Below are 25,253 nucleotides of genomic sequence, written 5' to 3'. Positions count from 1 at the left end.
CCTCTTTCAATTTACTCATCTTGGCATAGTCTTAAAGCAGGCAGTGAATGATGCCTGTGCTTTTCGTATTGACATGGACTGACATTTAGAATGGCCAAGTGCAGCTAAAGATAAAGGACCAATGTTTTAACTGCTCTGCATGGTGAAGTTAAAAAGAAAAAAGCAAAGTCCTGCACAGATCTAGGATTCTTCTTGGTACTGAGCATACTTCAGAAAAACAACAGATAAATTGTTTGCCTTGGATAACATTTTTAATCTTGGAAAATATATTATTACTTTAAATAAAAAATGCATTAAGATTATCTTATTCTGCCAGACATCTGAGTTAACCATATCTCAACAGGAGAGCTCTACCACAGCTCTAAACCTGAGCAGGCTCTCAGTTTAATGCTTAAAAGCATACTTGCTTTTCAGAATTTGGGGTACAAATATTAAACACTGCTACAAAATTTTATTAATACTGATATCTATGCACTCAATTCTTATTTTCATATACCTGAGCATGTAAGGATGGAATTAGGAAAGCCAAAGCTTAGCCTGAATCTGGAAGACATGAGGGGCAAGAACAGCTTCTAGAGGCCCACTGGAAGCTTGTGGCATCTCTCTGAGATTGACATAGGTATTGATTCTGATTAAAGATTTTATTAATTACCTGGGAATTAGGATAGGGTGTACTCTCAGCATGTTTGATGTTGATAGCAAAGGGGCTGCCACTGGTATTCTAGACATAGAAAGCAGCTTTGAAGAAAAAGGACTGAGAGTCAAGACAAATTACAAATTGAAGACTGGTCAGCAATGCACCCTTGAAATGACAAAGGCAAGAAGATGTTGTGGACTGGTACTAGCCAAGTTCAGACCTGCCAGCCAGAGGTCAGAGGCCTGAACACAAACTCCTCAATAGCCTCCTCTGAATCAGTTACTATAATGGACAGAAAATGGGAATTTCTTCCTGACACCAGAAAGAAATCACTGGTCGCTAACAGGAATATTACCTACACAAGTATGAGTATGCCACACCTTTGCTAATAAAAAGATTTCCACTTTGAGCTGCCAAAACACTTATTTCACACACTTCCTTATTTCCATCACAGGTAACACTTTAATCTTGGGTACCAGTTACCTTACTTCATGCAGCTATTCTGAAGTGTAATTCCTTTGAAAAGGTTCCTGCAGGACTCTTTTCTTACTGTGTAGCTTTGTAGAAGAAAATCATCAGTCACCATGTCTTGGGACCTGCTGCCACTGTCACATCAGATTAGCAGTGCTTAGGCTTTCATTGATGTTGAAGTGGTCAGCATCAAAATCAGTAATGCAAATTCTATCAGCAGTCACATTACCTTCTTTTAATCACATGACGTCATGAGGAAACACACGTCAGAGAGCCAGTGATTCCAACTAGCTTACCTGCTCACAGTTTGCTTGTAATTATTGTGCCTGGATGCAAAAAGAATCAGTTTGAATTCTCTGGCTTGAGTTAGTGTCAGGGCATGGAAGTAACAGAAGAAGTGAACTTTAAACACAGCAGCTTTTTAGGACAAATTTTTGTCTTGCGCAGAAGGCAAGATAAGAATCTTTCGCTGTTTGGTAGCAGACCAGCCATTTGTCTAGCTATAGTCATTCCAAAACTATAAAGTTAATAAGAGAGATGCGACCTATGCAAACGGAAGGGTCAGGGAATATCGTGTTACACTGGCACTCAGGATAGGTGGCATAGCTTCTAACCTGTTTTGCAGTGCAAGTGTCTCCTGACCAAGGTTCCTAACAAAGACATTGTAGCTCATGTGCAACATGCTACACACCTCATTTTCACTTTCTATTAACCGTTTTTTGCAAGCTCAAGTGTACGGTAAAACCTTCAGTCATCATTACGTATGTGCAGAGCACAAAGCTGCAAGGATTGGAAAATAATGCATATACTCATCGTCTCTAGAATTCCTCATCTTAAGGCTATGGAGATGTTGAGGTCAGGAGTGAAGTGAGATTAAAGAAAGTTTACTTGACTTTGGACAAATGATAAGAAAATTATCTAATCACAGTTTTCAGTGCTAAAAGAATAATCTAAATATAAAACTGCCAAAAATCGGGAAGCATGAATAGAGATGGAAAGTGTTTTGTCTAACTACTTTGTAGTTTTGACTCCACTTTTCATTTAGTGAGTCACCTTTTTCCTTCATAATCAAGAAGCTATTTTCTTCTATTTCTGTTAGTCTTTCATAGAGCAAGATAAAGGAAAAAAGGATTACACATGGCAAGAATCTCCAGAAGAACCCAAAGCCCATGTTTGTCCCTGTGAATATGGTTTATATAAATACTGCCCCTGTACTGTGAAGTCTTTGTAGGATGGGACAGTGTAGGATGGGACAGTAGTGTATGCATAGCATCTTACGCTATTATTGTATGATCATGGTCATTACTTGACAGCAAAACTAAAGCGATAACATAATTCGCAAGACTTGTTATTGGAACTCATTATAATTTTTAACTAAGGCTGCTTCAAAAATTGGAGGCAATCAGGTCTAGCAGAACTCAAAACCCAGGAAAAAAGAAACTGCTGGAGAAGTAGTACTTCTGTAAAGAAGTAAAGATAGAGTAAGTTATAGTTGACTTGAAAAGGAGAAAAATATACATTTTAGATCAGAAGTTTAAAAGAAAAGGCACATTAGATATAATGCCATGCAATAAAACATGACTGCCGTTAGCAAAACAGCTACATAATAATAACTAAATAAATGATATTCAGTCAAAAAGCAGAAAGGGCAGAGTGGGGCAAAAAGAGTAACAATATCCTCAGAAATCTGAATGAAAATGATTGCTTCTTGGACCACCTGAAAAGAGATATTACTTTCAATGTAATCCTCTCTAATGCTCACAAGTAGTTGCAAGTAGTAACTAGAGTTGATGCACTAAGCAATTGTATTCATTTTCTTCTCTTGGGAGAAGAAAAAGATGAAAATCCAGAGCCATTTAACTAACAAAAACATTTGAAAAACTGCAACAAACACATTTGAAAAACTGCAACAAGCACTTTCAAACTTAAACAAAATCATGGAAAAGATGGAAGCATGAGTACTTCTGAGCATAAACCAGTCTTATTCAACAGACACCAAAAAAAAGTTTATTGGCATTATCTTACAACTTTGCCTAATACCTCTACAGCTTTCTCTCTAGTGATAGGGATGAGGTGAGATTAAGATGGACCACTAATTTCTCTCTATATGTTTCAAATCAAAATAAAGAAATCCTATCAATTATAAAAAATGCATATACTTAAAGAGAAAGATTATTAGGATACCAGACAATTTCTGGATAGCAGACAATTTGTCATTAACTTTTTGATTGACAATTTAATTGATTTTGTTCTAGTATGAAAACTGGGAAATTGGGTAATTCTATACTTTCTCAGGAATGAAGTGAAACCTTTTTATACGTATTTTTCCTCTTTTTTTCTAATCCCTTATAATCCAGCAAGAGAATAATTGAGAATAACTAAAGAGAATAATTCTGCTCTTCATATACTGATATCTTTCTTAGTTATGATATAAATAACACAGGTAATTTATTCTGAGCATTTGTCAGAGTCTTTTTGCTCCCCTTCCATTTTGCTGTGCACAGCATTCCAAAACAAGTAAAACACAAAAATAACTTATTGTTTGAAATTTCCTTACATGCTGGACATAGAATCATAGAATAGTTAGAGTTGGAAACTAGTTCCAACCCCCGTGTCATGGACAGGGACACCTCACACTAAACCATGTCACCCAAGACTCCATTCAACCTGGCCTTGAACATTGCCAGGGATGGAGAATTCACAACTTCCTTGGGCAACCCATTTCAGCACCTCATACCACCCTCACAGTAAAGAACTTCTTCCTTTTATCTAACCTAAACTTCTCCTGTTTATCTCAGTGGTCAACACTCACAGGTCATACCTGAATATAGTATATTTGTATTTCTGAACTTACTGCAAGATAATCTGGGCCATCTTTATTGTAAACGAACAGAAGCAATCCATTCAGTTGATCTGTTCTAAATTTGAATGAGATCTCAAATTCCAGTCCACCACTGAAAACACCTGAATGCAGTTCCAGGAACCCTTGAAAGAAAGTGAACACATGCCTATGTTAATCAAATACATAAATAAATAGGTTCAAGAAACCAAAAATCTAGGTGCTATTTTCTACTTTGACATGAAGAATTCAGGTTTCAAGATTAAAATTTACAACTTTATCACTCAGTTTTGTAAAGGACAGTTATCCATAACATATTGCAGCAAACAACTTGTGCAATGTCCCACATTTTGCTACCTGGCATTTTTTTTAGGCATCTGGGCCTCTTCAAAAGTGAAACATGCATATCAAATCTGCATTATAGCACCTATCTGTGATTTCAATTCTTCTTTCTTGTGGTAGCCTTTGCTAAACCCAGAAACCAAATTTTAAAGCATTCAAAAATAATCCTATATAACTAAAACTGCTTTGAAAAGCAGATCACTGCAACACTTTCGATATGATCACCTTTTTTATCTCAAAAACATACTTGGTTAGTGCAGCAGTACAGCAAACTACCTTTGCCAAGAAAATGTGCTCCTTCTAAGAGAACAACGGGGCATCCTTCCCAAACATGACAAACATTGTTCTGCTCTTCAGCATCCTCCCAGTTCAAAGATTCCCAGTTTTCATAGGGAGTGTGCACTTTTTTCAAATATATGTCACTGAGACACCCTACAAATCCTTTCTGGACTATCATCTTTATCCCTGCAAAAAAAGATAATAATGGGTTTAAACCTGCAACTAAACACAGGGATTAAATTATAGGCTTTATACATCCTCACCCTATCATATATGCCCATGTATGCATTGATAAAGAGCCATCAATGACTTCATAAAGCTGGTCTCCAAGCTAACTCCAGACTTCTGGATGGGTCTAGTCACTAAAGACAGCAGCTACTCCTATGTAGCTGGAAAAGATTAAACTTTGTGAGATTTTGCATAAGGATACTTTACAAATCAACTGCGTAAATCTACTCCAGGAAAATCCCAAAGCAAATTTGCAGGTTTACCCTCTTTAAACAAAACCGTAATTCTGAAGAAAGGCATGCATCTTCTGTATAGAAAGAAACAGTGCTGCAAAAAGCAGAAGCTTCCTCAGGAAGTTCTTCTTTCCTCTTTTGGATAAAAATAATAGTGATTTATGGCTGCTAACTCTTTCTTTACTGAGGACAAAAATATGAAGCAGGTTTTATAGATGGCCTTCTCTTAAATGGTATTTTTAGTCAATCTCATTTTGATTATTTAGCTGGCTTTTGAGGGAGACATCCTGGATTACTTTATGAACCAAATTTTTAGAAGACATGCATGTATGTTTGGTTTTAGTAAGGTCACATAAAGAAGGAAAGAAAGAGTTGAACTCTAGTGCACCTCACATCAAGTCGTCAGCTACATTTCATGTCCTTATCAGTGACAGGAACACAAACTTAATAAACAATTTGGCTTTTAGTTAATTATGAAAAAAGAAACTCAAATCCAAAAAACCAAAACGAAAACCTGCATATGAATCCAGTGAGAACAGCTGATAGTATACTGGTTTTGTGTGCAGTCACCTCAGTGCTATCTGCTGGTAGAATATACACTTGGCACATACACCAAGTTTATATATGAAAACATATGTTTATTGATTCTTCTCAAAGCCAGCTATAATCCAGCTCATGAATACAGGTGTAGAATACAGATGTATTCATACACCACTGATTTCAATGCAATAATCCCTGAAGGATCCAAACTCACACCAAAAAAGCCATCCCGGCATCTAGATGGGATGGTGAGATGTATAACCCTGTGCTTAAGCTGATAAAACCAATTTGTACATGTATTTCTAAAAAGAATTTGGGAATCTAGAATGTAAAACATACCCATAAGTTTCACATGCACACCAGTTCTGTATATAAAATTCATTAAAATGGACACAGACCTCATGTACTTCTTTACTGATGATGAAATCAGCTATAAAGATATCCCAAAAGATAAAATTCAAGAAACTGTACAGACATATTTTTGATTAAAACAATTATGCAAATAATTATGCAAACGAATTACAGTCCTCACGTTTCTGACACAATGTCGATACAGCCTACAGCACTGGAAAAGCAGTTAAGTCAGTGCCACTTTTTAGGATTTGTTATACTACAACCATACTCACCTACATCTTTTCTTACAATAGTATAACCCTGTGGAAGGCCTCCAACAAAAACTCCTGTGTTCTCTCCAATCATGGTACTGCCACTAGTTGCTAAGGAAAAACCTGAAAAAAATAGATCATTATTCTTGAGTGCTTTCAACAAACTTCAACTCAGTATCACAATACTGATATTTGATAAGAGACTAATATACTAATACTTTCCCGTACATATCCATTAACAAAAGCATGTTAACAAAATCACAGATTTAAAAGCACAAAAAGGCAAAATCCTCCTACTTATTGTCAAAGATTCACATCAGACAGATACCTCAGGTGCACACACAAAACATTTGTAATTTTGTCAAGAAATTGAGTGAATTTTTTGTTGTACGTATGAACACAGGTAGCGGAAAAGTAAGCAAGTGAGCAATATCCTAAGTAATACCAAAACTACAAAGCAAAATGAAACTGCATTGATTACCTGTGTACTGCCCATCCACTGTGATGTTTCCCAGTGCTTGAATTCTTGTAGCAATTATTTGGTGCCAACTGTTATCATTGTACTCTTTTCCACCATCATTAGTTGGAGTGACTGCTACCGCAGATCCCTTTTTATTAAGAGAAGAATCTGATTAAGAATATTATGAAGATTTTGCATTACACTTGCAACATTCTGTGGTATAGAACATCCGAAAATAAGGATAGAAGTCTTCTGTTTAACTTGTTTTGGAACACTGAATGAAGTTTAGGACTGATTTCCCCACTAAATTAACCTTCTCAAATAATAGATGAGGGATCAAGGATCCACTTTCTGTTAAAAATAGAAAACCTGTGCGGCTTTCCTGATAAAGAAAATGATGAGGCACAAATTATTGAAGGTCATGTCACACAGTTCTTTTTTTTTTTTTTATTTAATTTTTAAATTAAGTCCCTGTTTAACTACTTCATGAATTGCTGTGATTGTGAAGTTTGATGATCACAATTCAATGTAGGATCCACAGAAAAAAAACTGCCTATCAGGATTGTTGTCTGCAGCTCCTATCTACAGCAAGGGACCCAAAAAAGAGGTGAATATAGGACAGTATAAAGATCCAAGTTCTGTCCCTGTTAACCTGGTATCAAAAGGACTTGAATATTTAGGTTAGAGAGTATAATATGTTTACGAAGGAAAAGTTCATGTCAAGAGACACAGATTAATCAAAAAAATAAAGGGAATTACTGAGGATATTTTCACTGTACAAGGGATGCTTATAAAAATGTTTTTAAATTTACCTACAATTTTTAACTCTTTTTAATACATCAATAATAAAAAATATATGAGCAGTGAATTTAGAGACATCCATAATAAAATACAGATAAATCTTTTCTGAATAGCTGAGTAAGAGAAATAGAACATATGCATCTGCCAAACCAAATCTCAAGACTAAACTACCACAATACCATGTAAATTCATATAATGATAGAATAAAAATAAAATTAATGTACTTCAAGAATTTTCCTGAGATTTATATCAAAATAATCTTCTAAGTTCCAAAGAATTCCCATAATATTGTCTCAGGAATTTATACCATATTTGAATGGTCAGGAAACTCAAAAGATATTATGTTGAATTCACAAAACAGAACTGTCCTATGTAGCAGGCAACTACAGAACGGAAAAACATTTGTTTTCATAGGCACTACACAATATTAAAGAATCACAACCTCCACAGGCACCTTATGGCTAAAAAAAAAAAAAATATAAAATCAAACAACCAAAGAGACCCTATTTCCAAAAAATATATAAAAGAAATATCTGAGTTTCCTTATAATTTGGGTGTCTAACTTGTTATTTTGCAGTAGCAAATCACACAGTTCAGGATTTTTTCTTTCCCCCAGTTGTTCTAGTTCTTTCTGGCCCAAGTATTCATGCACATGAAGGAAACCTGTTGATAAGCATAAATACCTACTCTGATTAATACTAAAAACTTCTTGCTAAAATTTAGTATCCTGGCTTTAGTGATGTGCATCTATTAGAAAATGCTTGTCAGAATATAGATTTATGAACACTGCATATATTTTAGAGCATATTTTGACTTGGGGACTGTCACTGCATAGCATATATATGAAAGTATGTATGATGTGTACATATATACATGATTACAGAAAAATAATTCCCCATGAATATTTACAGCATGTTTCCTACTTGTTTCAGCCAACACCTTGGTACTGAGGCAGTTTGTACAGCAGTCCTCTGTTCTGTGGTAACAATACAAAGCTATATATCCTTACATACCAATGTGCACTTTTTCACATACTATTTTTTATTGTCTTCTCTCCTATTTCAACATTTTAATATTTTACAAACACACATTTCATTATCATAGTTTAATAATTAAAACCAGAACTGGTGTCATGCCCAATTAATGTGCCCTGGTAGCATGCCCATTAGTTTTTCCATTAGTGAATTCAACAATACTAATGGGATTACTAGCATGGGATGCTAATTGGGCGTGACATAAGAAACTGGCTTACTTCTTAGCATACCCTTGCCAATGATGAAATTAATGAGCATTTTATTAAATGCTGTCTCATCAAAGTGCACTTAGTTAGCGATAAAATTGTTACAAACGATGCTGCATTCTAAAGATCAGGTGCCTGAATAAGTGGTTCTTCATATTATGTTTAGCAAAAATCGAGACCATTAACAGGGTTTGTTTTTTTTTTACATCAGAAACCACATTTATTTGTAACCAATTCAATCTGGGACCACACAACCACATGGGCTAACCCAGGCTTTATTTCAGGGGGCAAAAAACTAAGAAGAAAAAGAAAAAGGTGGTGTTCAGGGTTCAGTATGCACTGCATTGGAGGCCTCTGTATCATTTTATCCATTTTAACCCAGTGACTCAGTAATCACATTCAACTATCCTGTTGTGAAATGGCTTGTTATGCGTTTTGGAAATCACAGATAGGGAACCAAATCTGAGTAAGTCTGCCAAGGCATACAGTAAGTCTTAACTTTTAGCAGCTCTTAGCAATAATGAGGTAAATATGAATCTGTGTCTCTTCATGATGACATTTACATTCATAAAAATACACAGAAGCATCACAACGACACTGTCTAGGTGACCAAGTATGAACGTAACTACACTACTCCCAGTCGAGTTCTTTCAATGCTCAAACTCCTACCACTGAGGAGGTGAACAAGTACTGAAGTTTTGCCAATGCCAAGCAGCAAGGTATAACTGGGATTCATAGCTATGTATTCTCCATCTCCCTTTTTCTTTTTTTTTTTTTTTTTTTTGAGGGGGGGTGTAGGGTGTGTTTTATCTGACCCTCAGACTGTGCCTGCTACTTTAATCTCTGCTCAAACCAAAGGCATTAAGAAAAATATTCAGTGTTACTCCTTTTTGCTACAAAGGTTAGAAAATGGATCATCTTCAACAATAGAAAAGCTCGATTCAATTCCCTCCATTTTGTGAGAAGAACCCCACTAATTTTTAATAGGATTGTTATAATTACTAAGGAAATAGGTGCTCCAGATTGGCCTTAAATTTTCAGTGTTAGTGATTTCACTTTGTATAGAACATTGAGTGCTTTCCTGGAAAAAAGAACAAATGACTGTAGCCACCGAATGAACTATAAATTTAGCTAGAGTTGATTGTGTAATTTAGGGATGGATGTAAAGGCATTATGATGTGAAGAAAAGCCACAGACAGCTGAAGGTTTGCAGGCACAATGAGTTTGGAGGAAGGTCTGTGGAACTGTTTAATTATACGGACAAGACTGAGGAAGACATCTGTTAGCAAAAAAACTCATGCTTCCTGGACCATGAGTAGCAACCAGCAAAGAATGACAGTAAAACAATTAGGGAGGAAAAAAGAGCAGCTTGACAACACAAATGGGAGACAAAAGAGATGGTCAGTCAACAGATAGATAGATGAATGGCGGTGCATGTAAAGTTGAGAGAAGTATGAATGGACAGGAAGAAAAGGATTTGAAACTAACACTTCGAGAAGGAAGAAGTTAGGCAGCTGAAGACTCCTCACTAAGAAGACTTGGCAGGACTATCTCCAGAGCAGATACAACAACGAGAAAATTTGCTCCTGATGATGAGCAAAGATACATACCAGAATCTTGAAAGGGACTAAGGGTAAAACTAATTAACCTGTGACAGGACACAGCTGGAAGGGAGCACAGAATATTACACCGCACTGGTATAGATAAAAAACAGCAGAGACACAATTGTCATCAGAAGGAATGTGCAATTTTTAAGAGAAAGCACAAAGGCAGGGCCATAAGTGCTTATTATATATGCCATAAACATGATAAAAGAGAAAGCAATGAATCTAACTTGGTTAAGAAACCACATGATGTCAGTAGTAATTAAAGCATTTGCACATGAATGCAAACTGTGATGCCCAAATTAAAGACTAAGAAATGCTGTTACAGAAGATGATATCTGATATTACAGCAAATTGCAAATAATGGCAAAAGAAACAAACAAACATAGAAACAAAGGTACAGGTAGTAAGGTAGCACAGAATATTAAGGATACAGAGGGCTGAAAAATTGTGGTAACTGAATTTTCATAGGTAAAATTTTTTGAAAAGGATACTACAAGAAATATATTGATGTGGGCCACAGTACATTACTTCTGTATCTGAAAATGCACAGCAATCTCTTCCACATTATTAATGAGAAATTAGAAAGCATTAGCTTTCAAGATAGATAGTAAATAAATGTTAAGACCTACACTATACCTGGATGTCTTGAATGACAGATTGTTTTCATTTCTATGAACAGTCACTGAAGCACTAATATAGGCAATTTTAGACTTCATAAGTGGGAACAATATGGAAGTGATGATCCTAAAAATCAGTATGGGACAGAGTTGTCTGATTCAAATGAAACAAAGAGAAACAAAGATATATTCATAAACAATTTCTTAAAATTCAAGATAGCAATTATTGAAATATTAGCTGAACTGAGGTGGTCTAGGAACTGAATATAGACAAGATGTACACTTTTTACAGTTAAAAGGTAAAAGAAATGGAAACAAAAAGGGCAGAATGAAGAAACAAAACATAAAAGCCCCAAAGCAGCCACTCTTTCATCTGTCCGACCTCCTCCCCACCCCCCAAATACTGTAAATCCAAAAAAATGCAACATCTCCTGGGGATTAAGTCCAACCTAGCTGACATAAAGCTACTTCAGAAGGAGCAAATCTGCAAGGAGGGCTAGGAATACTATTTGAGGCACTAAAATCCTAATTAAAAGATATCTATTCCCATTAAAACAAACAACTAAATAAATCAAACTATTGCACCTAGAAAGATCTTGCAAAGGAAGTAAAAATTCCTATGTAGCTAAGTGAAGGTATAAGTGTAAAAGAGAAGAGAGACCTATTAAAATGCAGATGAGGGCAACATTAATGACTTTGTTAAGCACAGTCCCAAAAAATTGAAGTACATATTGATTCAGTTTGCAGCAAGGAAAAGATAAAGCCTGTGTGTAAATCCAGTGGAAATAATAGAAACTTGTATCTTGGGATCAAAAGCATATTTAATGTTTTCTAGCATGGGGATCAAATACCCACTAGCTTCTGTGCAGCACCATGCCTCCTTTACAGATTCTCCAGAGCTGAAGATTGTCTTCACTGCTGCACAACACCTCCACATGGTCATGGAGCACCAGTGCCTGGACCATGGCAGAGCTCATGAAGCACAGGTTAACAGTGGATCATCAAATCAATAAATCCACACCAGTTTATACCATTAAGCATTTCTGTTCAACCCCCTCCACAGAAGTAGACACAATGCCAATCACATAATTAAACATTGAGGTGTGACAGAAGGTATAGATGACAGAGCAACCAGGCCTTCCAGCAACACTGAGGCAAATTTAACCTTACAGAAAGGATGCACATATACGGATATATATGATACCACATTCTGACAGTATCATTAGGAAATCAAATAATTACTAAATCAATTAGTTTCTTGTGTATTTATGAAATACAAGTGAGCCTGTAATGCTTTTCTGTTCCATGAGGAGATCTGGGTTTGGGGTGCAGAGCAAACAGAAAATACTCAAAACAGAAATGCAGGGTATGTGGCCTTATTTTTTAATTTTAATTATTTGATAATATTTCCTGCTTTATTTATGTCTTTTCTATGGTTATTATTACTAGAAGTGAGAGAAAATATGTATCACATTAATGTCAATGTAGTGATTTTGGTAGGAAATGGCAGTCTCAAGATGGGAGGCTTAAAAATAATTAAATATATACAATCATTATTTGCTAACTCAAAACTTAGTTCTATCCACCTTTGCAATCTTGGTACTTCAGGCTGTTAGGTGGTGTTTAGTGGTACTAACAGAAAACCTGAACCCATAGAAAAGAAAGGAAAAAATGAAGTCATGAATTGTGTCAAAAAATGAGCAAGGCTTTAGTGTTTCAGTGTTTCGCTCCCCAAAATCACCAGTTACCCAAGGGTTCTGAAAGGCAAATTAACTTGTATCAATTAAAAACCAAGAAAAAACAAAAAGGATAACAATGTAAAGAAGTACTGGAAAAAAGATTTAAGCTAATTTTATAGGATTCTGTCTTTGTTGTACCTGTGGATCAAAAAGAAAGTAAGGACGCCCACTCCTCAGCTGAAGTGCAATATACTCTTCCTGATTCCCGGGTGATGCAGAGAAAAAAATCAAACCATCAGGTTCCTGGGTTCTAAATTTCACTTTAATACCTGGCAAGAAAAAGCAAATAGATAATTCATGCCAAAAGTGGTTCTCATGCATTCTAACAAAAATTACAAACAAAATGTTGATTTACAAATAGCAGTAACATGGTAAAGCAAAACCATCATACTTTTCTTCACCTAAAACCCTTGCTAATCATTACAGGAGAAATTGTAGTAAGCCAGATTTAATCAGCTCTTGAGAAAAACATCTGTGATTTCAGAGCCCTTACCATCCTGTAGAAAAATATATGTAGTTGTGACTTATGCTGTTTAGTAACTTCTTTCTTAAGAAAAATAGAATTCAGATATTAGCATAGAGTTCTAATATTTGATATTTTACATGTGGATTTTCACTTGCCACTTAATATTTTTACTGGTAAAGTAGGAATGAGGGTCCTGTACGAAAGGATTTCTAAGTAGAATAGTGGGTTTTGGTTCCAAAAGATAAAAATATTTATCTACATATTCTTTTACAAATTCACATATCTAAGTGCACAAGGAACACCTGGAAAACAACAGGTTTTAGCAGAAATTGGAAATATCCCAAAGAATAATGGATGAACTAAGCTTAATTAAGAACATTCCAGATCATTATCAATAGTCCCCCATCTGACTTCTGATAAAATACTGTCTCAGCACATGAAATGTCATTCAAATGACATACAAGGAAAAACCACTATGTTCGTCAAATTACTTTTCTTCCCCAAAAGATACCACAGATGTATCAAAACAAGCTAAACAGCTTTTAACTACTGGAATACTGTTGTCCAGTGTATAAACTTCTTCAGTAACTATCTGAGAACAAATTAATGAAACAATTCATAAAGAAACTATCCAATTTCAAGTAGCATAATGATGAATAAACAAGTTTCAGATAACCACCAATTTTTTATGACTATAGCACCTTTCTCTTAAGCTGTCTTCTGAAATATCACCTTACAGAAACAAGAAAGAAAATTACAAAACCGTATGTAGGGAAAAAGCATACTTGGAAAGGGGAATGAAAAGCCAGCAATAGCAACATCTACCTATACCAGACACTTCATCATGTTTCTGTGTAGAATGCCTTTTACAGAACAGGGTAATTTATGGAGGTTTGCCCAAGTTCAAAGTATTCAGTTTTTCACAAGCATTTTCACTACCTTGTCAGGTAGAACACAGTAAGTGACACTCACAGATATGAAGCATATTCTCTGGGCAGTGAAAATCAGTCATGCTATTAAAATACCTGCAAAAAAGCAGGTGTACACAGGTAACACCCAGCAAGTAAAAGCTCAACAGTGTTCATACTTCAGGAAAAGCATAGCTTTGCCTGGCTCAGAAATAACCACTATTGCTGCAGCTCCCAGGTATCTCTACCTGCAACATCTCCTGTAGAAGCTGAGACTGACAGCCTCTAAACCCAGCCATGGAGAGCACAGTTAATTTAACAAGCTGCCATTATTTTTATCAAGCTGCCAAAAGACATTTCTGAGAACCAGAGGATCCCACCTCACACCTACTTCAGAAAGACAAACACAAACATAGAATCATAGAATAGGTAGGGTTGGAAAAGACCTTTACATCATGTAGTTCCAATCCCCCATAACTGAGTTTCTGCAAAAGCAGCAATATTTTATAATGTTGGTTTAGAAAATATAAATTAAATTATTCATAACAGTAATACTGAAGTAACTGCAAACATTTTAAATGTTACGAAGGAGCTTACTTCCTTCTGTGGATATTGAAAAGTATTACAAACCTGAATTCCTGACTGTAGAGCTGCCGTAAGCAGCCACTGTTTTCAGTCAGAGCCCATACAGTAAATTCTTCTGAATTCATATGTCATGTATTGCCTAACTCAGAAAAAACTCTGTCCCTTTAAGTTCAGGTATCTTTGGAGTTTCTCATGAGATAAAGAAGTTCATAGATAAGTACTTTCAGTATTAATGTTTTCTTGTATTTCTAGAAGTGAATGCAATGGAGAAACCAAATATTAAGCAAACATATCCCCATAGATAATGTTTTCACTGGAAGATAAATCTTGTGAAATTAGTATTTTTCACAGGAACATACTAAATAAGAAAAAAATAATCTGAAAAGATTTCTCAAGTCCTAAGTTGGACCTCATAGTCAGAACAAACATAGCTAGAAATCCCATTCAGGAAAGGAGGATATTTTGCAAGAAATTTTCTCAAAGACTGCTGTCTACTATTTCAGTATGGATGTCTAAAGCCTTAACTTCAATGTTAAATATGACAGATAAATAGAAACATAAATGAAATAGTGATATTACAATTACTTCTGCAATTTTTCATATACAAAAACTGCATCTCAGCCGCACTACTGAGGCTACCAAATCTTGGATGGGAAGCATGACCATCTGTGGGGCATATAGAAGTAACGTACTTTGAATCAGCTGAATAGCGAGCTGCAACTCAAGAATTCACTTAACAGGACTGTTTATGTGACAAAAATGACTGGTCTGTAAGGAGCTGGCTATAATTCCTGGAGTAAAAACCAACAGAAAATTCTACTACAAATTAAACATTCATGTATGCCATAGAAATAAAATCTTTAATTCCATTTCAAATTATAGCTGTAGTTGGACAAGGTGTCAGAATTCATTTAATTATAAATAATGAAATTACTTTGATTTCTGTAACTGAATTTTTTTTAATTGTAATGGCATTGTACAAAACATAATACAAACAGTCCGTACAGTGAACATAAAAGAAAAAAGGATAGTAATAAAAAGATAAGTAAAATAAATTACTACTATTAGTATTAATGTTTTAAACTATCCCAAAATGCGCTAAGGAAGATTGACCTTCTGTCAGGATCCACACAGTTTCAACTTAAGCAGTAGTAGATGGTGATTCAATTTTTATCCTACTTTCAAAGATGGCACAGACAGTTTAGTAGAGAAATAGGGATGTGAGTGACCAATGCAGGCACTCTAAAGGCATTCAACTGAAAAGCAGTATCAGCCTGTTACCCCACAAGGGCACACAGTTTTAAGAGTTCCGTTTAGTAGAAGGCTGTTATTAAAAGTGAAAAGATATTCTATCGCTATAATGTCAGATGAGTTAGAATCCAGGTTTTTACCTAGTACAGAAAAAGTAAATGGAGCACTTCTTTGTCTCTCTCGTGTACATTTAGCAAGTATGAGAACTTCAGCGACATTACAGATTCAGACTCAGATACACATCTGGGTCCAGATTCTACTAGCACAATTCAATGTAGCTTACAAGATCTGCACAGAAGTACTTCACAGGCAAAAAAATGTGCTCTTAAGAGGCTGTGTTTTTTGCCTAAAGAAAGCTTACAGAGCATACAGGATTATTCTGAGTTTAGAAAAGGCAGTTGGTAGTCGGGGGGGAAATATTAATAAATTAGAGCAGCTCCTAGATTAGCATAACCTGTACTAATTATTTATAATTACTACAGGAATAAAATGCACTTCTGACTAATGCTAAACATTTTTTCTTGCAGAATAAAAAGTTTAAAATAAATTTTGACTCAAACTACTCAGAGTAAAGAGGTTTTGCTTTTAAATTTAACTGAATTTCAATTTTAATTTTTAATTGGCATTGAAAATACAAAACCATTTACAGCACTCAAACAACGTATTTCCACTTTTTGAACTTTTGGGGAAGAGGAGCTGAGGAGAGAAGGAAAGAAAGATTCAAAGAGGCAAGGTAATCAAAGACATCTTTTGCAATAAAAGCTGAGAGATTTCAGCAGTGACCTACTTAAAACTGATCTCTTTGACCCATACACTCAGCTAAAATATCTGCAAAGTACCATTCTTTACAACTGGATAGTAAGAGTCCAATTCAAAATAGGCAGCAAATAAAAGTTATTAGACTCATTAAATACATAGCAGTTGCCACAAGCCTTAAAAATCCCATGCCCCTTCACCAAAACCTAGGTATAACCACATGAATAAATCTGTCCAAAAAGCATCAAGAACAGCCACATAAATATATTTCCAACCTATATGCACTCAGGAATAATAATACTATTTTTATTTTAATCAATACATCAAATCCCAACCCATATGCGTAAGATTAATAAGAAAGAATAATAACTAGATACCCTAGCACATTAGGGACATTTTCTTTGTGGAATTAGAAAATCCTAAACAGAAAACAGTGTACATTACAACTGGAAAAACCTGCCTAATATCTGGAAAATCACAAGCATTATTAGAAATGGATTTTGCATTGGATTGCAGTGCAATTTCTCCCAGAATCTACAAACATGACTTGCATCTGCTTTCTACTTATATCATTATATGAAATGGTGTAAATAATTATATAATTGTACATTAGAATCAGATTAACAGAAACTCGTTGGCAAAGCAAGCTATCTCTTTACCCTTACCAAAGCCTTTATTTTCACTTACCACAAACTAAAATGAATAGAAATTCTCTATAGGATTTTGACTAGAGCATTGGGCTCTCAGCAATACCTTCGGGATGACAACTGTTAAGCACTTAATATTAAGAGTATGTACAAATGCTTTTGTCTAATCAAAGTACATTTCCCCACAGAAATTATAAACCTTGTTTTCTTTTTCAGATGGGGTCTAAAACTCTCAGTAGTATTTACTTTCATTGAATTAATATTTAGTTGTTGTTCTCTCTGTGAGAGTGATTCTGGACGCTACGTCATTAGAGTAGCTAAAACACATTAAAATTTATTTACTTGGAAATGCACCTTTCAAAAAAAAAAAAAAGAAAAAATAAGAAGGGAGACTTCACAAAAATGGATCAGCATTTAAAGCAGTTTCATATAATAGACAGTGGAATTAGAAGAAAAGAAGGAACTCAGAGGACACTTCTGGACATACTTATGAACATCCTCTGCTGATTACAAGTTCTTCATACTTTGTGATGTTCCATAGCTTTCTGGATTCTATTGAGAGAAGAAGCTGGAAAGCAAGCTTCTCAAATCTTTAAAACATATTTTGATGTCTTTGGTACAGGAACAGGCTCCATCTTCTACTATACTTTAATGTGTTTGAAAATACTTTCGAAGTTCATCATCACCAACATTACAGAGTTAGTAATTCCATTAATGAAGCAAATGCTGTCTATTTTTAAGTTGCTTTAGTTTTTTAGTAGAAATATAAAATGTATACTTATACTTGTACACATGTATAAGGACATACATATGACTGTCCTTATACATATGCACATACACATATATATTTGTACATGCAAACACACAAAATAAAAATCCCAAACTTTTACCAAACTGTAACTGGAGTATAGTCAGCAGCCCCTTTTCTCTTGTGATGATAGTAAAGCCAGCAGAAGCTAAAACTCTATTGTTTTTTAAATAATACTGTACAAAACCCCCTTATTTTGAAAAGGTCTAAGTTTATTCAGAATGACACAACTGGAAGGCTTTTTTTCATACAATCATAATAGTTCAAAACTGCCAAAAAGCTAAGTCAAACTAAAAGCTTGAACAAGCATCAACAGAAAATGATGAGTGAAAGAAAGGGAAATATATAACACCTCTTGTGGAAACCAACTATTGGGCAAAACCCCAAATCCTCTTGATAGGAACTGAGTAGTTCTTTTACATTAAGCAACAAATTTGATATCTGTTTTTTCTTATTTTACTTGCTACCCCATTATACCCACTACTGGTAAAACAAACAGGACATTTTAGCTTTAATCTTCTTACTACATAACCCAAATAACTTCAGTCATGTTTGCATTAATGCTGCATTAATCATGTTGTTGCGTATTAATGAGTTTTCAGGCTATGCTAATTACTGTCATAGATTCTGCAGCAGCCCATTAAATATACAAATTACGGAATTAAAGAGCCAGAGCTCTTCATGATTAATCTTTAAATGGAGAAAAACTAATGATGTCTGTACAAAGTTTCTCTCCACTTTTGGCTGACTGAGCCCAATGAACAATCAATTAAAGTATTTGAAGAATAAGAATATTGCACACTACAAGATTTGTTATGCTGTTATTCTAATCAGAAGACACACATTTATAAGTTTCTATCAAATGGACTTCTGTAACACATTCCAGTATTTAAGGTCTCCCAAAGTGTTACACAGGCGTAAAAGCTATAGCATATTCCAATTCGTTATTGCATACTCATAGGAAGCTGCTGGTACCATATGAATACAGTAAATCAATTTTCTCCTTTTAGCAAGGACACAAGTCCTGCTACTCCATTGTAAGAAAGATTTACAGCAAACCTTGGTGAAAAGAAAGCTAAGTTTAAAGTCATTTGATAAGACTTGATGTATTAGTAGCACTTGATCTCTTTACTTAGAGTGATGCTTTTTTCAGAAATAGTGTAATACCTAGTGATTAAATCAAGAGATTTGAAATCAGGAGTCTGTACTCAGCCAGTGATGGAGGTATGTCTCCCAGGAGCCATCATTTAAACCCCTTGCCTCCATATGCCTTCCTGAAGAATGGTAGACAGAATCTTGAGTAAGGTTCTGTAATATTTGAAAAATTCATGACTGTTTTGTTATCCATAGCCTTAAAATATATGTAAAATCAGCAAAATGCCAACATGTATTCATAAAAATTGCCTGGACACTAGGTATTTACTGACATTTTAGAAACACTAATACATCCAAAAAAGGGTATTGATTTAGCCTTCTCAAATACTGCATATTATGCAAAATATCAGACTTTTCTTAAAAGCAGCCTGTACTAGTATTATTTTGCCCATCAATAGTTGCAGTTTAGAATTAACTGGGCCATTCCAAACCTGTCCAATTAGTTCTTATACCACAGAACAAAATAAATAAACCATGTTATACATTAAAGATTTTATAATTATATGAAGTAATAAAACAAAAATTGGGAAAAAAACTGCTAAAAGAAGATTAATCATGGCATGAGAATACTTGACTATGAAGAAAAAGTGAAAAAGACGTTATTGCTGCATTTAGTGCATAAGGAAGAAGACAGAATACAATTATTTGAGGTTGTCTAGGAAAGGCAGATGACGAGCAGAGCAGCTTTCCAACACACAAACGAGACAGCGTTCAAGGAAAGTAAAAGGGAAGAAATTTAAAGCAAAGATGCACCTTTTCACAGGCACTTTACTTTCTGTTAGTGAGAAGAGAAACATAATTAGGACAATCTGCAAAACACTGACAGAAGAAGTATCTGAGAGCTCAGCAAGACACAAAAGGAGCTGGGCAGTCTGCCTACCTAGAGTTACCTAAGCAAATAAATGAAGACCTCAGAAAAACGCATATAAGGGTGAAACCTAATACTGAGACTCAGTTGATACCATTATCTGCTAGCATTCCTCTGCCATTACAGTCAACATCCAGTTGTCTACACAGACTAAAGGAATACGAGCATTAAAGAAAGTAATACACTGGCTCAAATTAATTTATTAAGCAAGTCTAGGAACAGAATTCACTCTCTTCCACTTGTGTACATGGGGTAAACATATAACAAGCATCCATACAATCAGTGTTATTTTTTTACAGAGTAGAAAAAAGTGTAAACTTGAAACTCTGGGAGTTAAGCTCTGCTTAGGGTAAGCATCATCTGCAAGTTTGTTTCTGTACTGCTCTTTATATTGAAGTGAAATGTGGACAAAGAAGAAACACCAGCCCAATACTCAAGTTATGCTTTATTTGAAGTTAGTGCCCAACTTGAACAAAATTTGAAAAAATTTTACTCAGATACAGCATCTCTCAAATAATACCTGTAATCTTTATTTATATTTGCATAGGCTAGAAAGAAGTTCAACAGACTCTGACTTTGTTAGAAAAGGAAGATAATAGTTTCTAGGATCAGGAATCCTTTATCAGTAATTTCATCAATTCAAACTATAGTATTTAAAGTATGAATAGACGTGAGCATTCATCTTCATTCCAGGATAAAACCTCTAGCAAAAGAACTGTTCTGTTACCCATATGTGAATTAGTGCATAAAAAAAGGTCATCTTATGCAAAAAAAAAAAAAAAAAAAGGTAAGGTGAGAGAGGCTTCTATGTGTTAATGCAATGCAAATCATAATTACTAGAAATATGATGACAAGAAGAATCACTTCAAAGATTTACAAGGTTGCAATCTATAAAAGGTCAACATCATAGTGAAATCAGAAACAAGCTGGAGGTCAGTAGTTGTAAACAGCACTTCAATTATAAGCCTTAGTTAGTATTTCCAGCAGTAGTACAAATATAACACTGCAAAAAGAGTAATTTACCTGATCAAGGAAAAAGACTATGACTAAAACTGAGTGAAATGCAAATACATCAAAATTAAAGTCAGTGTAATGATCTGAAACACAGCAAATTTAAACAACAGTGCACTAGCCAAGGAAGAATTCTATCACGCTGCATCACAGAAGCAGGAAGCACAATAAGGGGGAAATTCTGAAGCAAGTGAAGGTTATTGATTAGACAATGTACATATGGACCAGAATAACTAAAATAAGCTAATGAGTGTCTTGAGGAATACTATAGGACAAAAATGGAAATCTAACAAGGAGGGAAAAAACCCTCTTTAGACAGAAATACAACACCACAGACCAAACACTCAGCAAAAAGCACAGTTTCATGTTACAAACTCAGCAACAAATGCTACTTATGGTAGAACTGCAAAAAAAAAAAAATGCCAACAACAGATCCAAACTAATGCAGGGTTTTAAGGTAGACCAATAAACGGCAACAAAACTGACAAATTAAGAATTAACTGAGAAGAATAGTCAATACTTTCATCTAGTAATATTTCTGGCAGCATACCCCCTGCCTGTTTTTTGACATAATGACTTTTTCCAGGGAAGCCTAAAACTGGTTTTCTTTGCAGGAACAAAGTTCACAAAAGGATTTTGATGGAATGATCATAGCAACCCAGAAAGCACATCCTCAGCTGCATACCCAGCAGTGTGACCAGCTGGGTCACATGGTCAAGGGAGGTGATTCTCCCCCTCTGCTCTAGTGAGAGCTCCCCTGCAGCCCTGCATCCAGCTCTGGGGCAAGAGGGACGTGGGGCTGTTTGAGCAAGCCCAGAGGAGGCCCTAGAGATGCTGCGAGAGCTGGAGCAGCTCTGCTCTGAAGAAAGGCTGAGAGAGCTGGGCTGGTTCAGCCTGAAGAGGCGGCTTCTTAAGGGGAGACCTTAGAGCAGCTCCCAGTGCCTAAAGGGGCTACAAAAAGCCACAGAGGGGCTTTTTACAAGGGCATATAGTGACAGGACAAGGGAGAAAGGTTTTAAACTGAAAGCAGGGAGATTTAGGTTCTTTTGATACAGCCCAGGCTATGGTTGGCTTTCTGGGCTTCAAGCGCATGTGCTGGGTTGTGCTGAGCTTCTTGTTATCCAACACCCCCAAATCCTTCTCCTCAGGGTTGCTTTTAATCCATTCACCAATCCACTGATTTGTAGCCTGGTTAATTCGCAAGAATCAAACCCCTGCATTCACTGTAGGAGTTGAGCACACACAGAAGCATAAAGCAAAACCAGCATGGTAATGAAATCACATTCATCTATCAGCTGAATAATCACACACTATGAAATACTTCCAGAGTGATAAATACAACTCAAACCATCCCTTTTCTCTGTTTTTTTTTAAGAAAGCAGTTCACTGGTATGTGGTGGACTTGGAAAAATTCCTGTAGCACATGGAAAAACTCCTGTAGCACATCAAGTAATAATACAGCTAATGTGATCAATACACCTCACGGGTGACAGAGCCAGATATTAAGCCCTGTGTGCAGTCACCTACCTGGGTGACTGGGATGGTACATAAGAATGCTGGTAGTAGTGGCATGCAGAGGTAACATCTTCCTTGTACCCAGATGTGCTAGCTGCTCCTCAGCTGAGGATCTGAGCTGAGATTTTCATTGTGAGTCCAGTAATAAGTTGACAGATACACAAAGCAGCACAAGCAGTAGTTAGTGTTTTAGTGCTTTTCCATGAATGATAAGGAGTTCAAGATTTTCTCATGACTGTAATAAATACTTGGGGGAAACTACGTATAATTCTGAACTACATCCTTTGGTGGCAACCAGAAGAAAAGGTGATCCAGAAATAAGTATAAATAAAGACATTTCAAAGGTATGAACAGTCATGTAACTCAGTCTGTGTGCTTAAACAAAGAGCAACTTAAACAAAGATTCAACTTGAGGCAAACAAAGTGAGGAATATAGAAAAATATAATGACAGGAAATAATTTGCTATAGCACATAACATTTACAAAATATTACCTTCATTCAATTTTCCCAGTGTAAGTTAAACTGCAACACTAACAAGGAATTAATTAAACTGCCAAGATACAAGGATTACAAAAACTAACTTGCATAAAATTTCCCTTCACTGCTGTCTGTGTATGTGTAGTTGATCCTGTCTTACACTTAGGCTGTAAACTCATTAGGGCAGACATTATCAACTTTTTGTTCCTAATACAAAAGAAAAATGTAAAGATTTAACATTCAACTGATTTTATTAATCTAAATAAAAAGAGATAAGGCCAATACTTAAAATATTTTCTTTAATTTCTTTCAGATAGTAGGATGTCATTTAACCTCCATGTATTGTGATATTTCCAGGCATTTATTGATTGATCCTGTGTCATCTTTTCAGGATTTTAATTTCTTATGGGATTCCTGAATTAAATACCACTTGGCTGTAGCCTGCCATTGTGTTGATATTTTACAATATTGCCTAAAACATGAGTGATTACAGAATACACAACTGGCTAATTCTGAATGGTGGTAGCAAGAAAATTTCATAGAATTATAGAATGGCTTGGGTTGGAAAGGACCTCAAGATCATCCAGTTCCAACCCACCCCACCCCTACCCCCCGCCACAAGCAGGGATTTCTCCTCCTCTTCTACAAAATTTACTGATAATTGTTTCATCCTCTTTTCATTCATTTCATTTCATTCTCTCCCTTTCTCTCAAAGTACGAGACTTCCTGCCACACAGAAAATAATGATTGATTACAATTTTGTAACAGATTAAATAAAAAAAGTGGGTGATTGGCCATACAACATCACTAAGAAGATGAAAACTTTACATTCTTTTATTTCCAGTGTGACCGTATTTGTATCTCTACCATTATCATGATTCATAAAGACTCCCATCTTCAAAAAAACAACACCAAAAAGCAACAATACTTGCCCATGTGCTGTAAGAGTGTCTCCAAGTCACCTTTTTTACCTGCCCTTTGTGTTACCCAAGGACTCAGGTGGTAGCCAGCTTATTTAACTCACACTGATTAAAGTTTTGGTTCCAATTATAGGGCAATGTAAGCGGAAAATAAAAATAAAAATAAAAATCACTCAACAACACAAAAATCTTATTTATAGATGCACTTAGAAATACTAAATAAATAAAAAAAAAGCCTGTACAGAAAAAGTCAATCTAAACTCTGATTTGCTACTAACAGGGTGAACTGTGTAATTGTAGCAGCAAGGCACGTCTAGTGTAAAATGCCACAGCCTTAGAGGAAGGCCAATGGCTCTGAACAGCGTGAGGCTCTCAGCTATGTCAGCAGGAACAATGCTGCTGCATCAAGCAGCTGAGAGCAGAGCTTTTGGGCACTTTTGGGCACAGGGACTGCAATTAATCCAGATTCCAAACTGCTGTAGAAAGGAAGTGTTGGACTATCAGTGCTGACTCCCCCTGAAACCTTATATCCAGCTCAGCCCTGTCCCGTAATAAGACCTGTGAGGGACTGCTTGTGAACTAGTAACATATTTCCTCCCATGACATGCAGTAGGGGTCTTGAGGGTCTTATGTGTAGGAAGATTTCAGTCAGTGGCTTACAAAGCCAGAAGAACCAGGCACTTGTGTCTTACAGCAGCCTTGGCCATTGGTCATTTCTCAGGCTGGCTGCAGTTGGTGGTCACTTGGCAATTCTGCAGGAGTACTGTGATGCCCTGATTTCCATCTCTTGACATTCACCTGGCCCTTTCCTGCCTATGTGAAAGGCAGAAGATCTGGCATAAAACCAATTATGCAGTCTTTGATTCCTCCAGGATTCCTATTCAGCTCCTTTTTTCCCCTTAGCACATGCAGCTCAGTAGCATGACCAAGTTTACACAGGAATATCTTTTTTTTTAAAAGGAAAAATTAACAACGCTAACATCACAATCTAACATGGTTTTAGAAGTAGCTCAAATTGGCATATTTTGACCAGTGAATTCAATCTCAGAAAAAACAAACAAAAACAAAAACAAAACAAACAAACAAACAAAAAAAAAAACAGAAAAAAAAAAAAGGAAGAAAGATTAGAGCATCCTCAAGAAGGAAAGTGAGAGAAACACATAAATTTTGCATCTAGAATACACAGCAATGTCTTTACAATACATTTAATCTTTTAAAAATACCGAACAAAACCTCCAAAACACAAG

At 35.7% G+C, this 25,253-nt stretch overlaps 1 protein-coding gene across 1 annotated transcript in view; it reads right to left on the bottom strand.

Annotated features, from left to right (window-relative positions):
- The window catches only part of USH2A (usherin), a 380,108-nt gene that overhangs the window by 235,434 nt on the left and 119,421 nt on the right, over window positions 1–25,253 (bottom strand). Inside the window, exons 22-26 of the mRNA XM_065679870.1 lie at window positions 12,777–12,907; window positions 6,656–6,782; window positions 6,187–6,297; window positions 4,566–4,739; window positions 3,963–4,093 (exon numbers count right to left, since the gene is read on the bottom strand). Coding sequence (XP_065535942.1) covers window positions 3,963–4,093; window positions 4,566–4,739; window positions 6,187–6,297; window positions 6,656–6,782; window positions 12,777–12,907 — 674 coding nt within the window. The remainder of the gene's footprint in view (window positions 1–3,962; window positions 4,094–4,565; window positions 4,740–6,186; window positions 6,298–6,655; window positions 6,783–12,776; window positions 12,908–25,253) is intronic.

This window comes from Lathamus discolor, chromosome 5, assembly GCF_037157495.1.
Source record: "Lathamus discolor isolate bLatDis1 chromosome 5, bLatDis1.hap1, whole genome shotgun sequence".
Taxonomy (NCBI): Eukaryota; Metazoa; Chordata; class Aves; order Psittaciformes; family Psittacidae; genus Lathamus; species Lathamus discolor.
The sequence above is the reverse complement of the archived record's forward strand: the minus strand, read 5'-3'. Positions and strand labels throughout refer to the sequence as shown.